The sequence below is a fragment of the Temnothorax nylanderi genome, unplaced genomic scaffold (genome assembly GCF_030848795.1).
Source record: "Temnothorax nylanderi isolate EJ_2023f unplaced genomic scaffold, tnyl_v1.0 TNYL_tig0005_pilon, whole genome shotgun sequence".
Classification (NCBI taxonomy): Eukaryota; Metazoa; Arthropoda; class Insecta; order Hymenoptera; family Formicidae; genus Temnothorax; species Temnothorax nylanderi.
In genome coordinates, this window is record NW_027249067.1 from 646,362 (window position 1) to 670,401 (window position 24,040).

Genomic DNA, 24,040 nt, shown 5'->3' on the forward strand with positions numbered 1-24,040 from the left:
ACGAAGATTCTGACGTAAGAAGGCGCACAAAAATGTCAAAGGAAAAGTGCATCCACATATGGTATGCGCTTAAGAATCTTGGCCTCTGAAGATTTATATACTCGCGTAAGAATGTGATTTAATAGGTATGTGTTCGATAAATATTCTTGGAATATTTATTCAAGGCATAAAAGATGGAGCCGAATATACTTCCAATGCGCAGATCATATTCCGGAATCTTTTATCGATTTCTTCAATTTTTAACACAATATCCAACATATATAAAGCTAAGAATTTATAAAGACAATTTATAGAGACAATTTATAAAGGACGTGAATAATTTTATTACATTTAGTATTTTTAGAAATATCAGTGCCTCTTGAAAACTGAAGAATAACCGTCCAAAAGTCATTGAAGTTCTTTACAAAGTATTTTTATTTGTTATATCTGCATTTTGTATGAGTATTTTTGAGTTTACACAAAAAATTCACTTAATATTTATTTAGCCCTAAATATTTATTAATACATCGAGGGCTCTGTGTTTAATTAGCTGCAGTAAAGCCGGCAACGGTCGACCAGGGACGTGATTGTAGCGAGTCGATCTCGAGGGGAGATAGAAGTATGGGGCAACAAGGGGAACGACGTGGTACGAGGCGTCGTCGGGCACGAAATGTTCCGGAATCTAAACTCTGAACTCGAGAATTTGTTCGTGCGAGGACGGAATTTGTCGGCGTGATCGCGTTGCGGGAGATACGATTATGCCCGTGGCACGATTCCACCGGGAAGGTAATTTCTTTGTGGTTTTCTGTTGCAGATACAAGTCTATGGCTTTAATGCCGAACTGTATCACAACATGAGCGAGGCGCAGCATAAAAGTCAGGGACTGGTGGCGATCTCGTTAATGGTGCAGGTGAGTGAATTTTCCGTCCACCCGACGAAAGTTTCGTCCATTTTTCAAATTGTTTAAGTCCGTAAAAGTTTTCGCACGTATAACTTCCGCGCTATAAATTTTTACAGTCATTTAATCTTATACATCATTAATAAAAACGTAATTAAATCGCGCAGATATTAACTTTGCTGCATTCAGTAAAATTGAGAATGCATATGGTTCTGGAAGAATAAACAAAATGTGAAAAATAATTTTATAACATTAAATTTAAGATGTTGAGGGATATAAGAGTTTCTTTGAAATTTAAAGAATTAGGATTTAAAAATTAACAATATTGTTTAGTAACTATTTTTATTTCGCGATACCTGTGAAAATTTATAAGAAATATACATTGAGTTTAATTAGCAGGGTTTTAATTAAATGTAATAAAGCCGAGACAATGATCGACGAGAGACATATAACTTTGTGTATGCAACAATCAATTAATATTACACATAACAATGTAAACTACTAAAAAATACATATCCAAATTCATTTACATGATGATCTATCGGTTTCTAACTAAACCCTACGTTTAGTTAGGCGAGCCGCGTAAATTGATAATTATGTTGGTTGTTAACACCTTCGCCGCTTCCCATCCCCCGACTCTTGTCTAGCCATCGTGTTATGGCGAAACCGTTTCTAACATTGCAGGGCGCATATCGTGATGCTAACTTTCTCGACTTCGGACCGCACTTAGCTTCCCCTTACAAATGCATTCAGCGTATCAGAGATTACGGTAGTTAGCACGTGACAGACACTATGTAGCCTCGCTAATAACACTTGCCTTGCGAGGAATAAATGACGAATGTTCGACGATTACGTTAATTCCCTTAAATTCGCTAATTCTTCCGCAGGAATTTTTGTTGGAATTATACACATCTAGATGAATTGCCAGAAAATAATTTGGTACAGTCTGACAAGTTCTATAAAATTTCGAGAATAATACGTTGAAGGATGTAACAAATGTTTTCGACACGAGTAAAAACAACTTTAGAGAAATTCACGTATAAGAGTATGCGCGCGCGCGCGCATGTGCACAACAGGTAGACCAGTGAAGTTTCTCCAACGGGTATTAATTACATCACGAAGGCGAGGGCGAACATTACCCGTTATTTTTTCAAGCAGCAAACCTCGGCAGCCCTTACATTTCCAACTAACAATATCATTATTATGGCATAATCATTTCGGTCGGGGGCTGCGCGCAAACACGCGGTAAGTTTTCCAAGACGCGCGGCGTTTAACACAGGAATAAATTCCAAAGTTTTGAGAGGAACCTTCTGGCCGGCTAAAGCTGTGTCGCGACTCTCCTTTATCCCTTGTTCGTTTCTTTCTTTTACGTCTTTTCTTACCTCGTCGGTCCATTCCTTCTCGTTATAAACGCCAAATCGTACTTTTGACCGAGATCATTCTTTATAAAATAGATAATCGCAATAATCAAAAACACGCAAATCGACAAATCAACAAGTTATAAATAGTAATTTTATGCAATTTTGCCTGATACACTGTTAAATATTAAAGAATGAAAATCAAATACCTGACCAAAAACCAATACCTCGAGTTAAATAAGATTTTGTTCATTTTAACTATGCGTGTCGAAATTTATTATTTTTACACAAAACAGTATTATCTCCATTGGTTTAGTTAAATTAACATTGTTTTAATTAAATTAACGACATATTGAGTAGGAACAGTGGCAATCCATAGGAATGATTAAAAACGACTCAAATTGAGTATAATTTGACACTGCGAATTTTTAACAGTGTAGATTTTTATTTATATTAAAAAAAACGCATCACTTTCTAAAATTCTAAATTTTAGTGTTACGAGTTATATATATAAATAATAAAACGAAATTATTAATGTGAGCTAAAATAGCCGATATAACGTGATATTGTAAGTGTAATTTGAAAATTGTATTCAAATATTATTTTCAAATTACACTTACAATATCACATTACAATTTGTATCGCGTTTCATTACGCAGCATACTGCATTGTACTTTTTACAATAAATAAATTTGCTATTATATTTTTTTCTTCGCATGACAACAATATCGAATATATGAAATGTATATCTGTGCGTAAAGAATAAATCGGATAGTATCGATCAAAGCGAATACGATTTTAATATCATACAGAAAATAACGAACCGTTTTCCGTTCGTACTTTCCTTTTCGAATAACGGAATTATTATCGTGGAGCAATTATTTCGCTCATGGATAACCGCTCTCTCGAGCTTCCTCCAGATCATCTACAAACTGAATTTGCAACCTCCAATGGAATTATTATGCCGTTATCTCTTCCTTCACGATCTTCCTTTTCTATTTTTTGCTGATATAGGAATCTACCCCATTAGTCCGTTATTACACCATTTGAACAAATATTATAATTAATGCATGATAAATTAGTTTTAATCTAATATTTAAATTTCTTGCTTGCTCACATTGTCGCAAGATTGAAAATGGAATAAATCTTTCTCGATTAATTCGTACGAACATATTTATACCTCAAAAATGAACTGCGAGGAAAAGAACTTTGCAAAGATAGAGGATCAGAATTTTTTTAACAGTAAACTTTTATGAAATTTTATGCCGCCCAATAGAATTAGACGAGAAACTACGTGTTTATAAAAAAAAAATATATATTATATATACACATGTTTTTCATTTGTAGTTAAAACCACGAATGGACTGAGTTTTCAGCTATGTTATTTGAACAGAAATAGAGAAACGTGAGCCAGCTCGTTCCCACATTTTCTGCCGCGGTAGAGAGCGGAATATTTTTCACGTATAATAATCTAAAATGAAAAAGATTATCGTCACGTGATGCATTTCTCCTCCCTCTTCTCTCTTTCCTGTAAAGGGTGCGATATAAAACATGCAATAACCACTGCCGACCTGAACTGTATTTATCTCCAGAATAACTTTGAAACTTTCAGCGACGACCTTCTGTCTCCTGCGCCACTCGCTCGCACCCTCTTTCAGCGAGCGCCCTTTTCCCGTCCGTTTTCCGCTCTCTTTAGCAACTTAGCCTTCGAAACCGCGGTGTAACGAAGACGAACGAAATAAGAGTGGAAAAGAGAGAAAGAAGAAGAGAAGCTGTATGCGTTGCAGCGACTATGCGTCATAACGACGCACTTTGACTCCGCTTGCAGCCGTCGACAAACGACAGCAACTTCTGAATATTTTTAAGAGGGATGTTTACGAGCGCTTTAAGGCGACGACGATGGCCGTAAGACGATGAAAAGGGTTCGTCGACGCGATAATACCGAACATAATAGCGCGCTTTTTCCGCTAGAATTTACAGCCGCGCCTCTACGTGCGCTTTTACATTAGCTCTCGTTGCTTGCCAGCCCGTCTGCTGATTAATATGACAGATAAGTATAAATATTTATGATCCGGCTCCCGCAGAGATAATGCAAAAGATTTTTCGGTTGCTATATATTCCATAGTGGATCAGTATTCCGTTGGAAGAAAAATATTAGAAGAAAAATCGAAAAATTTTGATTAATTGAAATTGCTCAGTCAAAATGATTTTATTTAGTTATAATTGCGCTATGGATTAATGTTGAATTAAACGTTATAATAGCAAGTCGCGCGACGCTTCGGATGTGTGACGAATGAGAGGGAGTTAAATGTTATAAATTAAAATCCGCATAAATAGAGAACACTTTGGGTGACCGCGAAATATATTTTCGCATCATAAATTCCAATGAGAGCAAAATAAACCCGGGCAAATGCGGCGGTTGCACGTCCGAAAAGGTCAGTGTTTTGAATAATCCCATTGCGGCATCATCCTTCCTGGAAACCTTTAACAGGTGCTCGATCTCCCGACGAATAGATCGTAAAGGCGTGTCTGGAGGCAACGGGGTTGACGACTGTAATTCAAACGGATTATACCCTGGGGTGTCTGAGGGATGAGATCCAAATGAGTCGGTACCTCGGTGATACCGTCGGTACATCTGCGATCTCAGACCTAAACGAACTCCCGTCGACGTTTTAACGCGCAACGCCGGAAACTTTCAAAGCGTCAATACTCCGTAAAACTCCGTAATGCGCTAACATGTTGTTCTGAATTTCAACATCAAAGGAACGATTCGTTATAATAGACGCAGCTTGATGAATAAACTCATTGCGATTTTTATAATTCGCGCAATTATGCGACAATTGACGCGATTATGCGCCACTTTTACATCTGGCCTTGCGACCGTTGCGACGTGTAAATAGCGCGTGCCGTCGTCGTGACAATTGCTTTGTGGAATGCGAGAAGGTCAGAGAGAAACTATAGCGATTAAATGGAATCGAAAGTTTCTTGGAAAGAGAAACGGGGGAATCGCGACCTACGACCTAAAATCTGTGAGGTGTATAAGCGTCATGCTGGAAAGCTATTGGAAAAAAAAAAGTTTTGGAACCCCCCCGTTCGAGCGAGGTGGAAAAAGTTTACTCGCAACACACGCGACTCCAGCGACTTTATTTTCGCGAATTGCTTGTAATTCATCGCAGAGGTAAATTACGTACAAACACGAATTCGTGATATTAAAAGAGCGAAATTTGCATGTAAAACAGTTAATTTCTTTTCGTTCTTTTGAAAGTAAAAGGCTCGATGTGATCAATTGTAGCGAATTGTAATTATAATTAAGAACGCAATAAAGGCATCGCACTCTCCTTTCTTCGGTGGACAAATATCCTCAATACAGTCAAATTAGCATGGCCGGTTGTTTATCACTTTAACTGTTGCGAGGAAATTGCTAACCCGTAATTGCGCTACGCGTCAATTTAGCGCGGCTGTCAGTCAGTAGTCCTGATCTAATGACAAAAGACGGGAATTCCGCGCTATCAAACGGAAGGAGAAATTCGGCCGGCATGAAGGATCCTTGTGTTCCTGCGAGAGACGGAGAGAGGGAGGGAGAGGATGAATGAATCGGGCTTGCTAATTCCCCACGTCCGACGGGTGGACTGCATAATATGACGCGAAGCCGAGCACTGGCTGTTCCCTGCACCGGTTCCAGGGCAATACTCTTTATCTGCGATCATCGTAGCGCGGCCAGAAGTGAGACCAGAAGGACCTCGTCGCGCGATCGATACGATCTCAGGACGGGGCGTCGTCGTTGGAGCTTGTTTATTGCCCAACTGCCGCGGAAATTACGAAGCTACAATTACAAATTAGTGTACAGTTGATTTGCCAAACAAGTAACAACATGCTGACGGCGTAAGCCGCAACTGCAGACCGGATTTAACTAGATAGACTTTGGTCGTGCCATGTTGGGATTTAATGCAGCTGATTTCGCAGTATTTTACATTGGATGTTGGACATATAAACGCAAACGGTGAATTAATAAGTAAATTAAATATATTTTTAGGAAACTTTTTTAGCAATTAATTTAAACGGAGCAACAATGAAATCGGAAAAAAACATACATTACGTTAATAATTTTCGATGTAGAAAGAGAAATATGCTTCTCGTTTACTTTTAATAAATATTTTCTAGATTTACATTTTTGTTGAAAATTCAAATGTTCGTGACACATTATTCGGCAAATGACGTGCATGTGAACAATGTCAGTACGTGTTATAAAGTTTCATCGTATCGGCGATAAAAAGAAACTTTCTTTTGATTAAATGAATATATAAAGAAATCGTGATTACCGCGAATTTTCCCAGTTAAGTTTATCCTAGAGCGACGAGATTAAGAACGTTTAAGGACGGCCGTCATTGAGATTAATTCTCTTAGCTCATAATTAAGATTAGGGTCCCTTTATTACAAGAAATTTAAACGGAGATTAAACCGTCGGCGCCCGCTTACCTGTCTCGCAACTGAATCTCGATTACGTCCTATGTAATTCTCAAGTGTCTGGATTAAGAGGTAAAACAGTCGCCACCTCTTTACATAACTTATAGCTCCTGATAAATTCAATAGTATTATATGCATTTAGATAAATTGTATCATAAAACGCTATGAAATCTTATGAAACAAATATATGAAACATCTGCAAGATATAAAGTCTGCACTCGAATATTAATTTCTTCTTAAAACATTTAAATCGCAGAGTCTACGATATTTTAAAATACCAATTTAATTATCGTAAAGTATATACATTTTACGTAAACGAGGAGGGATCTCAAAATCTCAATATTACGACCAAAAATATTATATAATGCATTTTTAATGTATTTTATATGCAATTTTTTTCTTTGCTCTAATGATATAATCGATGTCATCAAAGGTTAATGGAGACATTGTTCCTCTATTATTCGTTCACAGTAGCTCTTTTGTAAAACGTTCTCTTATGCGGTAACAACATTGATAGTTTTAATTAACGATTATCCATAAATCTGGATACTGAAGTATACGTCCATTATAAAGAGAAGTACCTCTGCCGCGCGCGCAATTCCATCCCCGATCGTATCTCACTTCATTTTATCCATCTTCTTATCTCCCTTGTTTACCTCTATTTACGGAATAGAGAGACGAGGCGGAGGCGGCGATAATAATTTTGTGCCACGGATAGGGAAACGGCGAAACTTTTGATCGACGGCGGACCCACGCGGCCGCGTCGCGCAGATCAACTTTTATTATTTATAGTTACTTTAAAGTCCACGGTCGGTTTAGTCAGGGGTTTTACGGTTACCTTTAATGGCGCCCAGTGTAGAACTTTCGAAAACGACTCTTTGCCTTCACCTCTTTATGCGGTGCACTTAGCACCGACCGAGCAACCCCTTTTCATGGGAAATCGATGGAAAACGTATCAGGGCGGAGAGAATGGCGCGGGGGACAGGGGGAGAATGGCGAAGGACACATCGCCGACGGTGCATGCGGCGGGCGGTGTTGGTGGTGGTGATGGTGATGATGGTGGTGATGTTACGTGCGGTATAAGGTGTCACTGTCGTTTAGCCGGATACACAAAGAAAGCTGTTTTCTGTTTCAGCTCGGCGAGGTGTTAAATCCCGAGCTGCAGATCATCACCAGCGTGTTCAGCAAGGTCATACATCGAGGTGAGTACAATACATCGCGGAGGGAGGCATAAATCGCTTCTCCTACGTTCTTTTCCTAAATCAAGCTGGAAATTCTGTCGTCATCCTTGACTCTCTATTGCGTAATATCACGCTCGCTTGTATCTCGTTCAACGACGTGATAACTTTTTTCCTCTTAACCCCGCAACTTCGAGGTCTTACTGGATGAGATAGCTTTTCCTTTGTGTGCGCGTAATGCCCATTTGGCTGCGATCTCGTCCCTCTCATATACGCGGTACATCTTAAAGTGATATTAAACAACATCGAATCCTAATTTTTGTCATTTCGTTATTAATTATATGAGTAAATATAAATAATGTATACGTTGCCGCATTTCCCGTCCGAGCAAATAGCCTCATAATCGGCGAAGAGTATATTTACAAAAGTAAATCGCATGTGTCGTGTTTAAACGTTGCTCCATTATTTCCTTAAACAACCAAAAACTTGCGAAACGTGTAATAATTGGCATACGAAATGTGTAATTTTATGCTGGAAAAGACCTGATTTTGAAAGTAACAGTAAAATTTAATGCATCCATATTTATGCAAAATTGCAATCGGCGTTCTGATCTCTTCGATGCTAATGAATGCAGGTGGTTATTGCTGTCGAGACAAATCAAGCGACGTGTAATAATTATCTATTCGTGATCGCTCTTCCATTGGTGCTTTTTACAATGTACGTCGGACGATGCGATGTAACGACAGACGACGTAACTATGCCGTATTGTGTCGCCGGAACGTAAATCCTGAACAAGCTGTACGCGCAGCTCGATACTAATTTCCTACCCCAACTAGATGTGTCATTGAAATCGTCTCGACGTACTCCACATCGAAGGAACCTAATATATGGCGCTGCACACTGGCGGATCCTATGTTTTGGTGTTGAAAGTTCCAAATAAGAAAAAATAGTTTTGTGGGCTCTGTTTAAAAATTTAGGACAAAATGCATTAATATTAAAGCAGGATCTATAAGAAATTTCACCGCGTCCTCTCATTGATCCTGGAGTAAAAGCTAAGCGTGATACTAAAAAAAAATATCAAACCAAATATAACAAAAATAATTTTGCCGAAACACTCCCCATTATCGACCGCAGGATCCGCTAGTGGCATATAAGAGATGAAACTTCGGAAAATAATGAGATCTGATTATCTCGTATAGATCTAGATGGAAATTCAATATCCCTAAATATTTTAAGGAGGAAAAAATACTGGACTATTTTATAGAAATAGATTTTTTATTCTTGGCATTTATTGGTGAAAAATATATATATACACATAAATATATTTTCCTTACGTTTTAGTTTCATCAAAGTTATTTTTACAAAGTTATCACATAATTTTTGTTTTCACGAACATCAATATCCGATCGCGACTTATGTTCGTAAGAGCTCTATCTAAATATGTTAGAAAACGAAAATCAGAAAGTTTTCTCGAGCCAAACGCACTTAGTATCGGCGGTAACCGAAATTCTCGATTCGTTTGACGTCGCCTGAAAATTCTGAAAGACGAGGCTGCAATTAGTGAGCTCCCGTTAAAAGACTAGTCTGCGAAAAATGTGGCGCGGGCGAGGGTCAGATATGCGGTTTCGCGATGAATACGCGCTTCACGCATCGGATACTCGCAGCGCGAGCTTCGAACGGAGAGTTGCCCGGATGCTGCGGTTCGCCGGAGTAACCGCGGATAATAAATAAAACGCCGTTGGGAGGAGAGAAGAGTGTCGGTTTTGCCGGTGATACCCGGATGAGGCTTAGAGGGGCGGCGACGGTGGCGGCGGTGGCGGCGGCAGCGACGGCTGTAGCGGATGGCACTCGAGTCGAGAGTAAAAAGTCGAGAGCGGGGGCCTCTACGAGGAGGAAAAAGACGAAGGGGACGAAATGACTCTCTTAAGATAACGAGTCACTTCCTCGACCCACCGAGTATTCGCGCCAGCGGAGGCGTCTATGTCGCCGTAGGATAGAGTGAAAAGCACCCTTTTCTCTCTAATCTTAAGTTGGAATTTATAAGAACGATGAGTTATCATATCCGGTTGGATAAGTAATGGATGCTTTCCGGAGAGCCGTTTCTAAACACAGTTAATAACTCTCTTTCATATCTTTTAAAATATAGATCTGTATGCCCAATGACTGTACACGTAATTTGTAAATGAGTAACACGATAATTTTTTTTTGAAGAACGATATCCTGAAAGTCATCCCTTTTATCGCGTAATGTCTCGCATACTTATAAATAATTATCGCAGGGATCGTTTATATCGTAATACGAGGATTATAAATACGCGTTCCATTGAGAATGACAAAAAGTAAAAGTAGCAGCGTGAGTATGAATAACGAGAAAGCGTTTTAGCGGAGAGCAAGAGTAATGAAGAAAATGCGAACCGACGGTGTAAATTACTTACAGTAATGCTTTCCCGTGCATCGAAGTAAGCGAAACAATGCTACTAGACAACTAGTTAATAAATTTCCAGCTTTCTAATTACCATAGAGTAATTAGTATATTTTCTCTTAAAAAGAGATAATCGTTGAGCTACGTCTCTTTGTTTTATTTTTCGTGAGTAATTGTAATTTACAATATTTAAAATAATAAGTTGCTTGTGATATCAATATTTATCTGGCATTTCGTGGGTTCTGTCGCAACCATACATTTTTAAATATAACGTCATTATATATTTTTTATTATATTGTACGTTTTTTTCGAAGTATTTAACGTTATAATTCTGCTACAGCAATTTTTATATTAATCTGATTTTATCGCTTTCATATCATTATATACGGGCAATGCGACATTCGCGTAATATCACGCAAATTATAATTAACTCAACTATGCTAAACACTGAAGCGGAAGAAAATTGTAGCGTTGCGTCAAAGCGCCGATAACGCGCGCGCGGGCGCGTTATACCGGAGCGTGAATTGAGTCGCTGTAGGTAGCGGCGCGTTTATATCATCACGATCCGTCCGCGATTTTTCATAACTTGTCTCGGCGAATTAACGCCCGTCAGAGCCTCGTTACGATATTAAAATTAAATGGATGGCGCGCATAATGGATTATAGCGCTCGCACCGCTGCGTCAAGAACGGGCGCGAGAGCGCGATCCGCCGTTTTGATGCATCGCGCCGCGACTTACGGACGCAAATTGCGCCCGACATAAAATCGAAATATGATTCCCTCTCCTTCGCACGGTCTTTCTCCCTTTCTGCCTTTCTCTCTTCTCCCGCAGATTCCATCGGCGCAACGAACTTCCACCCGCGATTTGCATCCGCGCATCCGCCGCCGCCGCGCCGCGCCGTCTCGCGCGCGCGCCCGCGCCGGCAAGAAAGGCGCCTCGTTCCTCGTTCAACTTGCGTGGCATAATTCTGCGAATGCCACGGCTGGTTGCATTGCTCGACGAGGAAGAAAATAAACTTTACAGCCAAGTATTCTCGTGGGGGGGGGGGGAGGGGGTTTAGAGAGTGGGACGAAACGCCGCGCCGGCAGAGAGAAGGGCGGAAGGACCATCGATGCGAACTCGGTGTGCTTCCCGGTAGGATTTCAGATACCGCCTCCGTCACCTCCTTCAGTCCGTGGGTCCGTATAAGAGCGTTCGGTGTCTCCTCGGCTAAACGATTCGACCTGGAAGCGTGCCTGGCGCTTTTTACACGGTTAACACGATCAACGCTCCGGCAGGCGCGTGATAGCAGGAGGGGGGGGGGGGGGGAAAGGGGCGACACGGGGGTCGATTTACAAGGTACGGCGATGTCACATACTCCGGCCGGCTGGTGTGTGCATAAATCTGTATGCGCGCCCGGGCACGGCTATGTGTGTATTTTAATCAATACCCTGTTGACACCGCGACCAGGGAACATAAATCATAAGACAATGGAAAATGGCGCGCGGGGAGGAGGAGCTACAGCGGGATCTAAGTATTCCATTGTCGTGTACGTGCCGAGACAGGCACGTTGCATACACCGAGGCCCACAATAGTTCGCCTATGCCATCGTGAAATTTATTTAACTCAAGCTTTTCATCAGCTAAACATGTTTTTGCACACAGAACGCTCGCGTGCAGGCGTCCGCGCGCTCGCCAATGAACGAAACCGCGTGGAACGACGTTTTAAAGGGACTTTTTTATTTAACGCGGCGATATCGTTGATCACTGTCGAGCTATCACGATTGTGGGAAAGACATTCCTAAGAGTTTTATCGAATTAGATGAAGCGACAAAATGAAATTTCCTCACGACGCACGTAATGCATATTAAGCAACGCTTGTATAAATATGCAAAATACTCTTAACAGCTCGGATGTAAGTTAAGCGTTTAATAACGCTTCTACGACAATGCAATCGCGAGAAAGTAAAGACTTTTCATTTATCCACGCACTGCGAAATTGATTTCATCGGCATCATTAATAATAACGTCAGTAATGTCCCTGCCGAATCGATTTCGGGGAATAATGTGTTTTTAAACCTTGATCAATAATGCGTGTGACGTAATTAACGATGATTACGACCAGCGCAGATGGATTGGAAAAGCACGACGAAAAGCGTCAACGCGTCATCGAATATTTCCGCGACGTATTCGGAACGTATCCGTTTATTCGCACATGATTTTCGTAAGCCCCAGTAAATTATGTATCAGAATTACTAATTTTTATTATAACTGCATTCTTCAAATTGTTGCATCAAATCTGCGTTGAACAAATTGTTCGACAGGGTATGTCCATTACTTCCAATTTTATAAAGCAATAATTTCCACTCGATAAATAAATTTTCGAGTATTCACACATATTCGTCACGCCTGTGATATATTTTAATATGTCGTGCCTGGAATATTTGGCAAGAATAAACGTAAATTGTTTTAAAATTTTGATGAAGCAATAAAGGAAAAGATAATTTTAAACTAATAGAATCTATTTCTCACGCGCGAATATGTAACATTTAAAAACAGTTATTTTCCTGCAAAAATGGCTGCGTTCCAATATTCACTGCAAGTACTGAAAATCTATAGTTTACGTAACGTGAATATCGGAACGCATAGAATAAAGTCTTTAATCTTTTAGACGTGCACAGGAATTTCTTCGTAGCTCCGCAAGACATCTATTTACGCGACGTCAAATAGGGAGCTAATAAACACGCGCAATTAGCATCAATGTACAATGTTTTCAATGTTCGTCTTACGGAATATCCTGCTTACGGTATTTTCATCTTCTTACTTCGTAATTATCATTCAGTCAGTTTTTGCGTATGAAATCGTACCGCGGCCTGTGAATTAAAACACACTGATTTACGCGGTTGTACATACGCGTGAAAGGGATGTTTCGACGTTGCCGGCGTAGTAACCCGTACAGAAGTAAGCGAGCGGGACGGAGTCCCTAGTACCGGAGGAATATTCGCAGCCTCGCTGTTACGCACACATCCCCGGCCATTTACTCCGCGCACAACCCCCGCCCCGTTACAGCCCCGTCGAGCTGCACACCGCCCGGCGAAATGCCTACGTATCTACGAAATGTAGATAATAGATGAAATATTTGCGCGGTATGCGTGGTATTAAACCGACACCCCTGAAATTGTATTTTATAGCTACCCCTGCCACCGACGGGGCCCACTCGCGCAACCCCTTCAGAGTTCTGATTCTCTCTCTCTCTCTCTCTCTCTCCCCTCCGCCCTCTCTCACCCCCGCTTGCCCTCGGTGCATCCAGGTTGCATGCCGCTCTCTCCCTATCTCTCTTTCCTCTCGCGCGCAGCTGCACAATCGTATACACAATGTCGCAATACGGCAGGGTAGCAAAACCGCCCCTTCCCCCTTCTATCTTCCCCGACCATTCTCCGCCCTCGCTACCGACCCTCCAGACGTGGCGTTTCGCCATATAACGAAACGTCAGAAACCAGTTTGCGGATCCGGCCGTCGGGAGGCGCGAAGTCCTATCTCTCACCCGATGCGTTTCTATCTTTCGGCGGGGGTTGCATCCCCCTTCGGTGCAGCGCCTCGCGCCTCGCCGCGGCCGCCCTGTTGCCCAGCGTTTCTTCTTTCTTTTTTCTTTTTCTTCTTTCGCTTTTTCCATGTCCCTATATGCGCGATCTCCCTAGTCGATAGAAATATTTTTCGTAGCTACGAGGATTGGAGGTGGTGAATTTATCACGGTGACAGACCATCCTCTCTCACTTTACGCCGAGGGCCGAGAGAGCAATCTTTCTTTTTCGGGGTTTTTTCTCGCTCGCGGCGAGAGCAACCGCGGATACCAGCTCTGCTGACGCGATGATATTCGAAGATACCAGAAAAAAAAGGATGATGTTTAAATATTATTTGAAGCAATCGTAAATCACTTTCTCGTGAAAAAATAAGCTGTGATATGTTAAAACCGCACTGCGCGTTAACGCCGTATATTTTCAGGATAGTGATTGACGGCCATAAATACATCGCAATGTTTTAATTGACAAGCCGCGTATTAAATATGACGTATTTGATAGCGGCATACGTTACAAAATAATGCTACAGATACGGAAAATGCTACGTGTATACATTGGCCGGCGCGGCGGGTTCGAATGTAACGATAGTACGTGTAGCGTGTTTTTATACAGATGTTATTATTTATTGATACGTTGCTGTGTATCTCTGTAAAGCTCTCAAAACATATCGGGGCTGCTACACATACGTCGAATATACTATGATGCTTACCTTACCTTCAAATCGATTCGAAGGGAACGTAGTTATGAATAAATATGCAGATACATATTTAAATTCAGGCTACAGGTTCTGCATGCGCAAATAATGAAATGCAATAAGTGTCTAATAAAAAAGAGACTATATTTGTGAGAGGAAAACTCTCTTTTATTGTAACAAAAAGAAACAAATAGGAAAAGAGCAAAATTTGAATTTTCGTTTTTGAATTAATCGAAGTTGCACGTATAATATTTTCGCAATTTTATACATCGGCTATATATTGTTTGACATCAGCTTTAAATTATTTTTCACTTTAATTTTGCACGTACAAAATTATTGATAAAACATTTAATTAAAAGGACATTAATATCCCAAACAATTAAAAAGACTTTAACATTCCAAGGAAATGATCTTAAAGATCAGCTAGATTTGAAGATATTTATATAATGTTCAATTTAGTAATGAGTTTGTAATTCAATTGTCACGTAAGTCAAATACCACGTTTCTTTATTTATTTTGAATTATTTCGACATTTGGTATATACGAGTCCTTATTAAATCTCCTCGCCAAGTTGGCGCGCTAATTGAGGGTAAACAGCAAAATGATCGTTTGGTCGTCTCCCCCTCGCCGCGCGGTCGGTCTGGATGATATAAGACAGAATAAACTGCTCGAGAGCTTGGCCGGCACCAAGCCGTGAATTATTCACTCGGCAAACAAGAATCTCGTTTCGAGAAATCGAGCGGCGACCTTAATGTACGAAAATCGACGCAAAATCAACGAATGTCTCGTCTGTCAAACAATACACACACACACTCACACACGTATTGTACACAAACGTGTATACACGGCACACTGTGTGCCGATGGGTCGATATTCGTTACGTGCGTCGAAGATGTTCTTATATTGCGATTATCGCCACTGTCATCATCATTATTCCGCCGCTGTGTGCCGGCGCCATTAGGCACGGTCAATTTTCCTAAGAGCACCTCACGTTATTCCCGACGATACTCGACTTCCACGCAACGAGCCAGCCGGGCCGCGTGTCGTGCGTGTGACCCTCCACGGAAATATCTGCGACCGGCCGACCGGGCCGGTTCGATAATAGATAATGGTGCGTCGGCACGGATTTGCGTCGGCCATGAATTATTAAACGAGAACGTGTTGTATAGCTTTTCATGCCAAAAATCGCTGTTTTTTTTTTCACGAGGGAAGATTCCACTGTTATACGGAGCGCCCGGTAAATTATGGTACGACTGGCGAGGAATGGATTTTTCCTGGAGAAAAATAAGAGATGTAAAACAAGCTGTTTTTCAACCCGTTACGTTGTTGGCGAGAAAAACGATTATATATATTGATATGAGCGAACTGCGTATCCGTTTGATTACGTTTTATTATACATACGAGAGTTATTTTGATGAAACGGAGTTTTTTCCAGTAATCAGCTTCAAGCGACTCCTCTTACAGCAGAAATTCGATTTATCAAAAATTTATGAGAAATGTCAAAAAAGTCGATTCCTGAAAAAATTGCGACGAACGAAGCTTTCGTCAAACTTCCTTGAAAAAAATCCACTTCGATTTCGTCGAAACGAGAATGCGGGAAAACGCGATAATTCCAAGATCCGATAGATCTCCGCCCTCCTTATAGCGGTCCTCCACAATGCATAATACAACTGCATTTTGCCTCGTTTAATCTCGCTTGTGTGCGCGAGAACGTATCAATAGCAGTAGCTCCCGCAGACTCTCGAAAGCGGCGAAGCGATCTCCGTAGCCGGCGGTCTTTTCTCAGGCTCCCTCTTCTCTCTTTTCCGGGAAAGGAGTTAATGCATTTCATTAATCACCAGGAGGACCCTTTCCCACCCTCTTCCGCCCATCACGGTCCCTCTCCAGCCTCGCCTCGTTGCCGCAGACGGTACGAAGCGGTTGATATTTTCCCGTTCTTCGGCGCCCCCGTTATTATTACTTGTCATCTCGCCGGATTTCTTTCTTCTCTCCCACCCCTCTCAAGCTCCATTTATCCTCCATCCGGTGCTCGTACGCCGACCTCGTTTGCCAGGGAGGAGATGAAATCAGGACGCGACGATGAATAAAAATAAAACACGCACGCACGGGCGTAAGACGCGGCCGATACATGTCGACGTGAAGAGATAGCACCAAATGGCGAACGGGGGGGGGGAGTGATGCCAGGGGTGGTCGACAGCGGGCGTCCGCCCCAAGAAGAACTTGACGGCTTCTACTTTTTGCGCTCGGAGTTCCTGAATGTCGGCGTTCTAAGAATATCTCCGCGCGAGAAAAGAGGAAACGCCGACGAGGGAGCCGAAGGGGCGGCGAGGGGGCGCCCGGGGAAGTCGGCGCACGGGGGTGGAGGATCGTTCTCTGTGCGAGGCAAAACGGCAGAGCTCCCTTGTGCCGGATCTGCCATTTGCGAGAACGCGTTCGCCCATCTTTAATGTCACGGACTCAATACGAGAAATAGACGGCCGTGTATAGAGCGACATTTTGATGAAGCGCTCGCTCTCCCCCGTCGCGGTTACCACCACGCTGGGTTTTCGCCGCCATACAGAGGTGAAATCGTCGTTGCGTTACGTTACTACTTCAAACGGGCTCGTTAGGATGGTTAGATGCACTTAAAGTGTTTCCGTTGTGCTACGAAGCGACTTGCTCTACACATATACTCTCTCAAATTCGTCCGCCATTCCGCTCCGCGGCTGATACTTGAACTCTTTTGATCCTTCCGCGTTCGCATGCATTCGATTCTTTACCGCTATTTATATTCTGATTACAAAACATCCGATAAATATGTCTACTGTGTTACATTTTTATAACGCATTGTAAATTACCGGGCAATTATTTCCACAATCGAACATAATGAAATGACGTATTCCTTCTACACGTCTAGATGCATAAATTAATGAGGCAAAAAGCGCGGCGACGTTTGATATAGTGCACATAACACGTATATCCATGCGGTTTGTGTAAATTTAGCTGCATCCAGTGCAAGATAAGTAAAGGGTAGATTGTGTCCGTTTGTGAGCGGAGGTTCGCGACGACGACGACGGGGCGTCACGGATCCGATGCGAGAAATAGACGCAATATATACGAAGGACGTTGCAGTGGAGTGTTTAGATGTTAGCTACGTAGGACCGTGCTATCGTGGATTATATGTATCCCTTTATTTGTAGATAAACTGGCGCGGGCGTATGTACAGACGGTTCAGGCCGGATTTTCATCTCGTCCACGAACGAGATTCGGGTAATCTTATGTACATCCGAAATATATACACGCGGTGATACCACGTATCACCGTACGAGTACGTGTTTCCTCGTTTTCTTTCTTTTATCAAGGGACGCTAAAGAGCCCTTAATTGAACGGCTGTACGCAAGATTAATTTTCGCCGGCCGATATAAGAGACGTCGGTCGGGCAGGGAGAGAGAGAGAGAGAGACGGAGACGCGCTCGAATCGAAGGTTCGGTGAAACCGCGCGGTAACATACCTCCCAGGGTCCCGATAAATACGATCCCCGGCGTGAGCGCGCGCACTGTTCCGAGCGAAAGATTTATTTTCACCGCACATTCTGAAATGATGACCTTTTACGCTGGATTTCGCCCCGCGCGCGTTACGTAGGAAAAGATACAAATCACTTCTGGACGTTTGGCGGTTCACGAACGGCGCGCATCCTACCGTATATATACACTCGAAACCCATCGCTCGCTCTCTTCAGGAGCAAATTCTGTCGACACATATCCCGGACGGTCGATGGTCTCCGAAATTCATTTTCGCGCGGCGCTCCATCCGGCCAAATCGGGTATAGTCGCGTCTAAATGTGTGAATTAAATCATAATTACGTGAATATTCTCGCTTCGTTAATCTCATTTACGTCAGTTTTTCTTACGTTATTTTTACAGCTCGGTATCCTAAAATTATTATTAAAAGACTTTTTATGCTCATTATTAAATTATTATTAAAAGACCTTTTATAACTCATTCGCAACTCTTTCGATTATATATTTTTTTACTTCAGTAACATTAAAATAGCTTTATTTTACTTTAAATTCGTAAGTATTTACAGTTAGTAAAAGTAAAAATGACGACGATTGTTTGAGTGTAATAATTGAATTGGGAATGGTATATAGTTTTCACGATGAAACGCGCAAGACCACTGTTGTCGATGGAAATTTATGCTGGATAGTGCATAATGCATCACGTATACACACCATTCTGCATGAGACGCAGATATTCGCACAGTGACGGCTTACAAGCGAGTTGCACATTGTTTGTTCTTGTAATTCTACTGTTTACCGGGTTATATGATACACTTATGACCGACGACGTTTCAAATTGTAACTCCCTAAATGTTGAGAATCAACGCGGACGTTATTACTGCGAGAGCATTATTGTTTAAGTGCACTGCTATTATTTCGACGGCGAAGTTGACATTCGCCAATAATTATTGTAACATGTCTGAAATGAGGGAAGAAAATCTACGAAACCGTTAGTAGTAATACGAGTTTAGGATCAGCCGCTTCTACAGTTTCTATCAAAAGAAAGTTATACACTGTTAAATTCGTGTCAAATTATACTCAATTTCAGCCATTTTTAATTATTTCTATAAGTCGCCATTGCTTCTATTTAATAAGTCGTTAATTTAACTAAACCAATGAAGTTAAAATAATACTGTTTTGTGTCAAAATAACAAATTTCGACACACACATGGTAGTCGAAGATAACACAATTTATTGGTTTAAATTTTATTCTTTAATATTTAACAGTAGTATTTTTTTCGTGACTGTTCTCGATTCAAGTTACATAATTATGGGATACTCAGTGTATTAGCATTTTTTTTCGCGTACGTGCACGGGAAGTTGAAAATACAGATTGTACAGGGTAGCGCACAAACCGGCCCGGAACAGTTATTTGCAACTGTATTTTGCAACATATTTTGCGTTTAGGGCCGGTTTTATATGCACTACTCTGTACTTAACCCGGAACGGTTGCCTGGTCGATATTGGGGTGATTTTTACACCCCAATATCGAAAAAATGAAGCTCACGTCATAGTAATTTTAATGCGCTTCTTTCGTTTTTCAATATTTTTTTATTTCTATTTTTTTTCCAGAAAAAATGTTCAATAACTCTATATACATATCCTCAAATACTAATAAATTATGGAACAATCAAAAATGTGCAATATGTAATTAATAATAATGACTTTTAATTGAGGTATAAAAATAACCTCAGGTGATCATTTATGCAAAAAAAATCAGGCACCCGTTCTCGGGTTAAATGTGTAAACGCGAATATACATGGCCGCGTCTTGTGCACGGTTTATGTATGTTTGCGCAACGTCAATCATCGCCGGCTCGTTTCCCCTTTTTCAGACTCCTCGTTTTCCCAGTTTGCTCTTGCCAGAGTGCCAAACGTTCAAAGTCGAAATTCGCAAAAACGATCGCAAGTAATTTCGCTCGTTTCGTCCACTCGCATTCGCGTGCGCATCGCGCAAATGGTTCGTCGTTGAGTATCGCGACACCGATTTTTGCCGTCGAGAAGCTTTAGAGCGAAAGATTTGAGAGTTTTACACTTTACTATCCCCCATAATCCACATACGCCTGTTATCGGTAAAAGTACGAGGTTCGCTGCACGCCGGGATAATCGGTGAATTTATAGGGACGCTGCGCCGCATGCAGCTGCGAGAATGATTTTCGTTCGTTGAGTCTCGCGGCTGGTGTTCAGGAGTCGAATATCATAGAGCAGAAAATGAGCGTATAAAAACGGGACGATCCGCGAATTCATCGAATGACGGTTGAATTCGGCTTCTGTATATAATAGCTGATAAATCAAGCATCTCAAAATATCTTGATTATTTATCAGACGTAACGTCTCACGATCTATAATTCGTGTGTATCATTTTATTCCTGTATCGTTTAGCATCTCGTACAACATACAAATATAATGTGCATTGACACTGCTTCTGAATTTCTTACTTCTCAATTTCCATTTTCTAATCTCGGAACGCACGCATTTCTGTTTCATGACCTCTTATCTACACTGAGAGAAATGTTGAAGAAAGTTTTGTTGAAACAACCAAAATTTTGTTACTGTAACAAAATTTTGGTTAATTTTGGTTATTTCAACAAAACATTTTTGTTACTGTAACAAAATTTGGTAGTTTCAACAAAACATTTCTCTCAGTGTAGGGATCTAATTAAACTTTTAAGGCCATCTAATTGTCGAAAATCCCCCGAGCATTAAAAGTATCACTGACTGATCTCTCGACTGATCGCTCGATTTAGCCAGCTAGTATCGTTGAAATCCTTGGAAATACCAGCGAGTGAAATTCGCTGGTAATCGTATCTGGTATACCCATTGCAAAATAATTGAGATGCGTCGCGAGAGGCGAGATAATTAAATCCTATTTCGAGAGTGGCTTTGACGCAAATCTTATTAATAATTTGTATTTCAGGGGACACCGCACCCGTGCGCTACCTGTCCCTGAGAAGCCTTCTACCGGAGACCCCCGGTTACATGACTTACGAGGGCAGTACAACGCACCCCGGTTGTTGGGAAACGGCGGTCTGGCTGATCCTCAACAAACCAATTTACATCACGGCGCGAGAGGTAAGCAGCCAGTCGATCTCACCAGTTCAGCGATTCGCCGCCGAACTTCTCCCGGCATATTTTTTTTTCTTCGCCTCTTCCTCCTAAATTCCGGTTCTGATTCGCGGGAGTTTGCGTGTCTCGCAATAATAATCGAATCATCGAAAGTAGCGGCCGAGACGGTAGGACGGCCCGAAAATAGTTTTGTCAATACTGTTGGATCAGTCAACGGATCTTTCTATAGAGCGCATTGTTTCTGTTATTAGCTGTACGCCCTAAGGAAATTAATGCAGGGCCCAGTCAGCACACCGAAAGCGCCTCTCGGTAACAATTCCAGACCGCTGCAGGGTCTTCATTATAGAACCGTGCGAACGAATATCGATTTTGCCAAGGTAATATAACGCTGCGATTATATCATTCGATACTTCGTGCGAAGAAGTGTGTCAATCGGGATAATTGACATATTGCGGTGAATCTAATATCGTAAGATTAGCATCATATCCGTTAAAGGACTTTTAAAGGGAAAAACAAATATAGATTCTTTTTTAAAATTATTTTATTAAAAGTAAACTATAAATTATTTTAGCACAAGCACAGAACTCTAATGAGCTTTATAAGTTTTAATTTAAATAGAAGGTATTCTTTCACATTTTTTGGTATTAAAAAAACAGATCACTTGTAATATTTAAATCGACTTTTTTCTACTATCTATAATCTACTATTTATTGGTGGAAGATATCCTTGCTGTAAATATCTTGATTGATCATAAAAGAATCAATCTCGTCAGTATTTCTCGCGCAGCTTAAATGCACTTTCTGTGTTATTCTGGCAGCGAGGAAACGCCAAGTGTCCGTCGATGGCGCAGGACATGCATTATAGAGGTAACACACGATGTTAGCCAGGCTCGAGAAGCCTTAAACTTCGTGCCTCACCGCGAAGGGATCGTCTCGATGAGAATTTGAAAAGATGACTTTTTCCTTCCAGCCAACACGTGGCGGGACGACGGTTCCCTATCGCACAACGTAGTCTGAGGCCACCCCGCGGCAGGACCACGAGAGGGGACTTTTCTCTAAGGGAATGGAACGAAGCGAGCTCATGTGGGGAGGATACTGATGGAAAGAGCTAATTTCTAACGGAAGAACGAAGAAATTGTGCCGTGGCTGTGTGAAAAAGAGACAGAACAGTGGATTTTGAATACGGTTGTAAGTCGATGCGAAATGAATACCGTAATAACTCTCAAAATGGACGAACAATTATAATGTAACCACTATGTCATGCAGAAGTTATATGTACATAATTATCTGCAAATTATATATTACGTATAATTTGTAGATAAGTTTGCAACATGAATCGAATTTTGTTTTATTCTCCGGAGTAGCGAGGACAAAGTTGCGTGTGTGTTGCTACAGCACTAACGTAATTCTCGTAACACGAGTGATCAAAGGAGCTTTAAGTGTCTTGTTGCGATACAGATTTTCATTTAATGCTGTTTGTAAGTTTACAAGCATTGAAGACTATAAGAGTTATCAAGGATGGGCGCAATTTAAAATAATACATGTTACTATAAATTACGATATGTGTATATATACATATACGTATATACACATATATACATATAATTTTGTAAAATGGACAATAGCACTTTCAGATAATGGATGATTCCTATAGCGAGAAGATAGGCGTTGTCTCTTAAGGTAAGAAAACTTTTTTAAACTGCCCATCGTTGATAAGATCATATATGATCAATATGTTTTCATATGAAAGATCGCGAAAATAAAATGTATATGTTTGAATGAATTAATTCCGCTGATGAGCCTGTGAATCGGTCGAGTTAATTTGACAGGTTTTTGTCAATTACTTCATAGCCAATGGCGATACGACGTGAACGATGTAAAGCGAAAACCATTACGAAACGGCGGGGGGGGGGTGGGAAAATGGGATGGGGGAAATGAAGCAGAAGCGCGGGAAGAAGCGAGACGATCGTGATGGATCTCGGTAGAAGATACAGAAGAAGAAATAGCCGGTATCTCGTTGGAGGAAGAGGAGGAGGAGAAGAGGCGGAGAGCAATTTCGTAATAGCTCCGGGATAGAGAGGAGTAGGATAATAAAGAAGGAATGGTACGGAAGAGGAAGAGATTAGGATGAAGTCATGTGGTAGATCAATCGCGCGGAAGAGAACGCTGGCTCTCCGTTAGCTTAGCCGATGGACGAATAATCCGGCGCTTTTGTATATAAAAACACAGAAAATGTACACGAACAGACATTACCTAAAATAGACGTTAAGCAGCGGAAGACGAAACTCTTAGGGAGGAAAAAAAAGCGTGTGTATAGAGAATAAAGTTGTATCATATGAAAAAGTGAACGTTTAACAATTGTGGTTAATAAGCAAACGGTAATAATAAAGGCGACGTTATATTGTACAGCAACAGCGATCGCTGTGTCTCTCTCTCTCTCCTCTCGCTCTTCTCTTTTTCTTTTATCATATTTATATCGGTTCTAATCTCTTCTTTTTATTTTTGTATAGGTTCCTTACACATCCCCTCCTGCCATTCTACATTGATTGGATATATTCAGCGATAATCTCGTCGAATAATTTACACGATATCATACATCAATGTTACGAGGAGAAATATCGGAGGCGTAAATTAATAAATTCCAATAACCCGCTAATCTCCGAACCAGAGTCGCTTAGGAGAAAGTTCGAGTCAGCACGCCCCTCAAAGTTAGTCATTACAAATTTCTTCGTCGACGCGCGTCAAGGGTAAGGTAAAGTTCCAACGGCGCTCAACGAAAGTTTCGCGCTCTCGAGCATCGGGACCACGCTCGATCCAAAAATTCAAGCATGCTGACAAATTATCTGGGACAAAACTGGGTTGAACACTGGCCCGAAGTTCATGCCTCGGCC

The 24,040-nt window shown here is 41.3% G+C and overlaps 1 protein-coding gene across 3 annotated transcripts in view; it reads left to right on the forward strand.

The window, feature by feature from the left end:
- Carpa (Carbonic anhydrase-related protein A) overlaps nt 1-23,555 on the forward strand; it is a 128,476-nt gene extending 104,921 nt beyond the window's left edge. Inside the window, exons 5-10 of one of the 3 annotated variants that reach the window (XM_071712021.1) lie at nt 794-889; nt 7,835-7,901; nt 21,002-21,156; nt 21,402-21,527; nt 21,968-22,016; nt 22,102-23,555. In XM_071712021.1, coding sequence (XP_071568122.1) covers nt 794-889; nt 7,835-7,901; nt 21,002-21,156; nt 21,402-21,527; nt 21,968-22,016; nt 22,102-22,166 — 558 coding nt within the window. In that variant the 3' untranslated portion in view covers nt 22,167-23,555. The remainder of the gene's footprint in view (nt 1-793; nt 890-7,834; nt 7,902-21,001; nt 21,157-21,401; nt 21,528-21,967; nt 22,017-22,101) is intronic. The other 2 variants (XM_071712030.1, XM_071712038.1) reach the window with 2 other exon arrangements.
- The last annotated feature ends 485 nt before the right edge of the window (nt 23,556-24,040 follow it).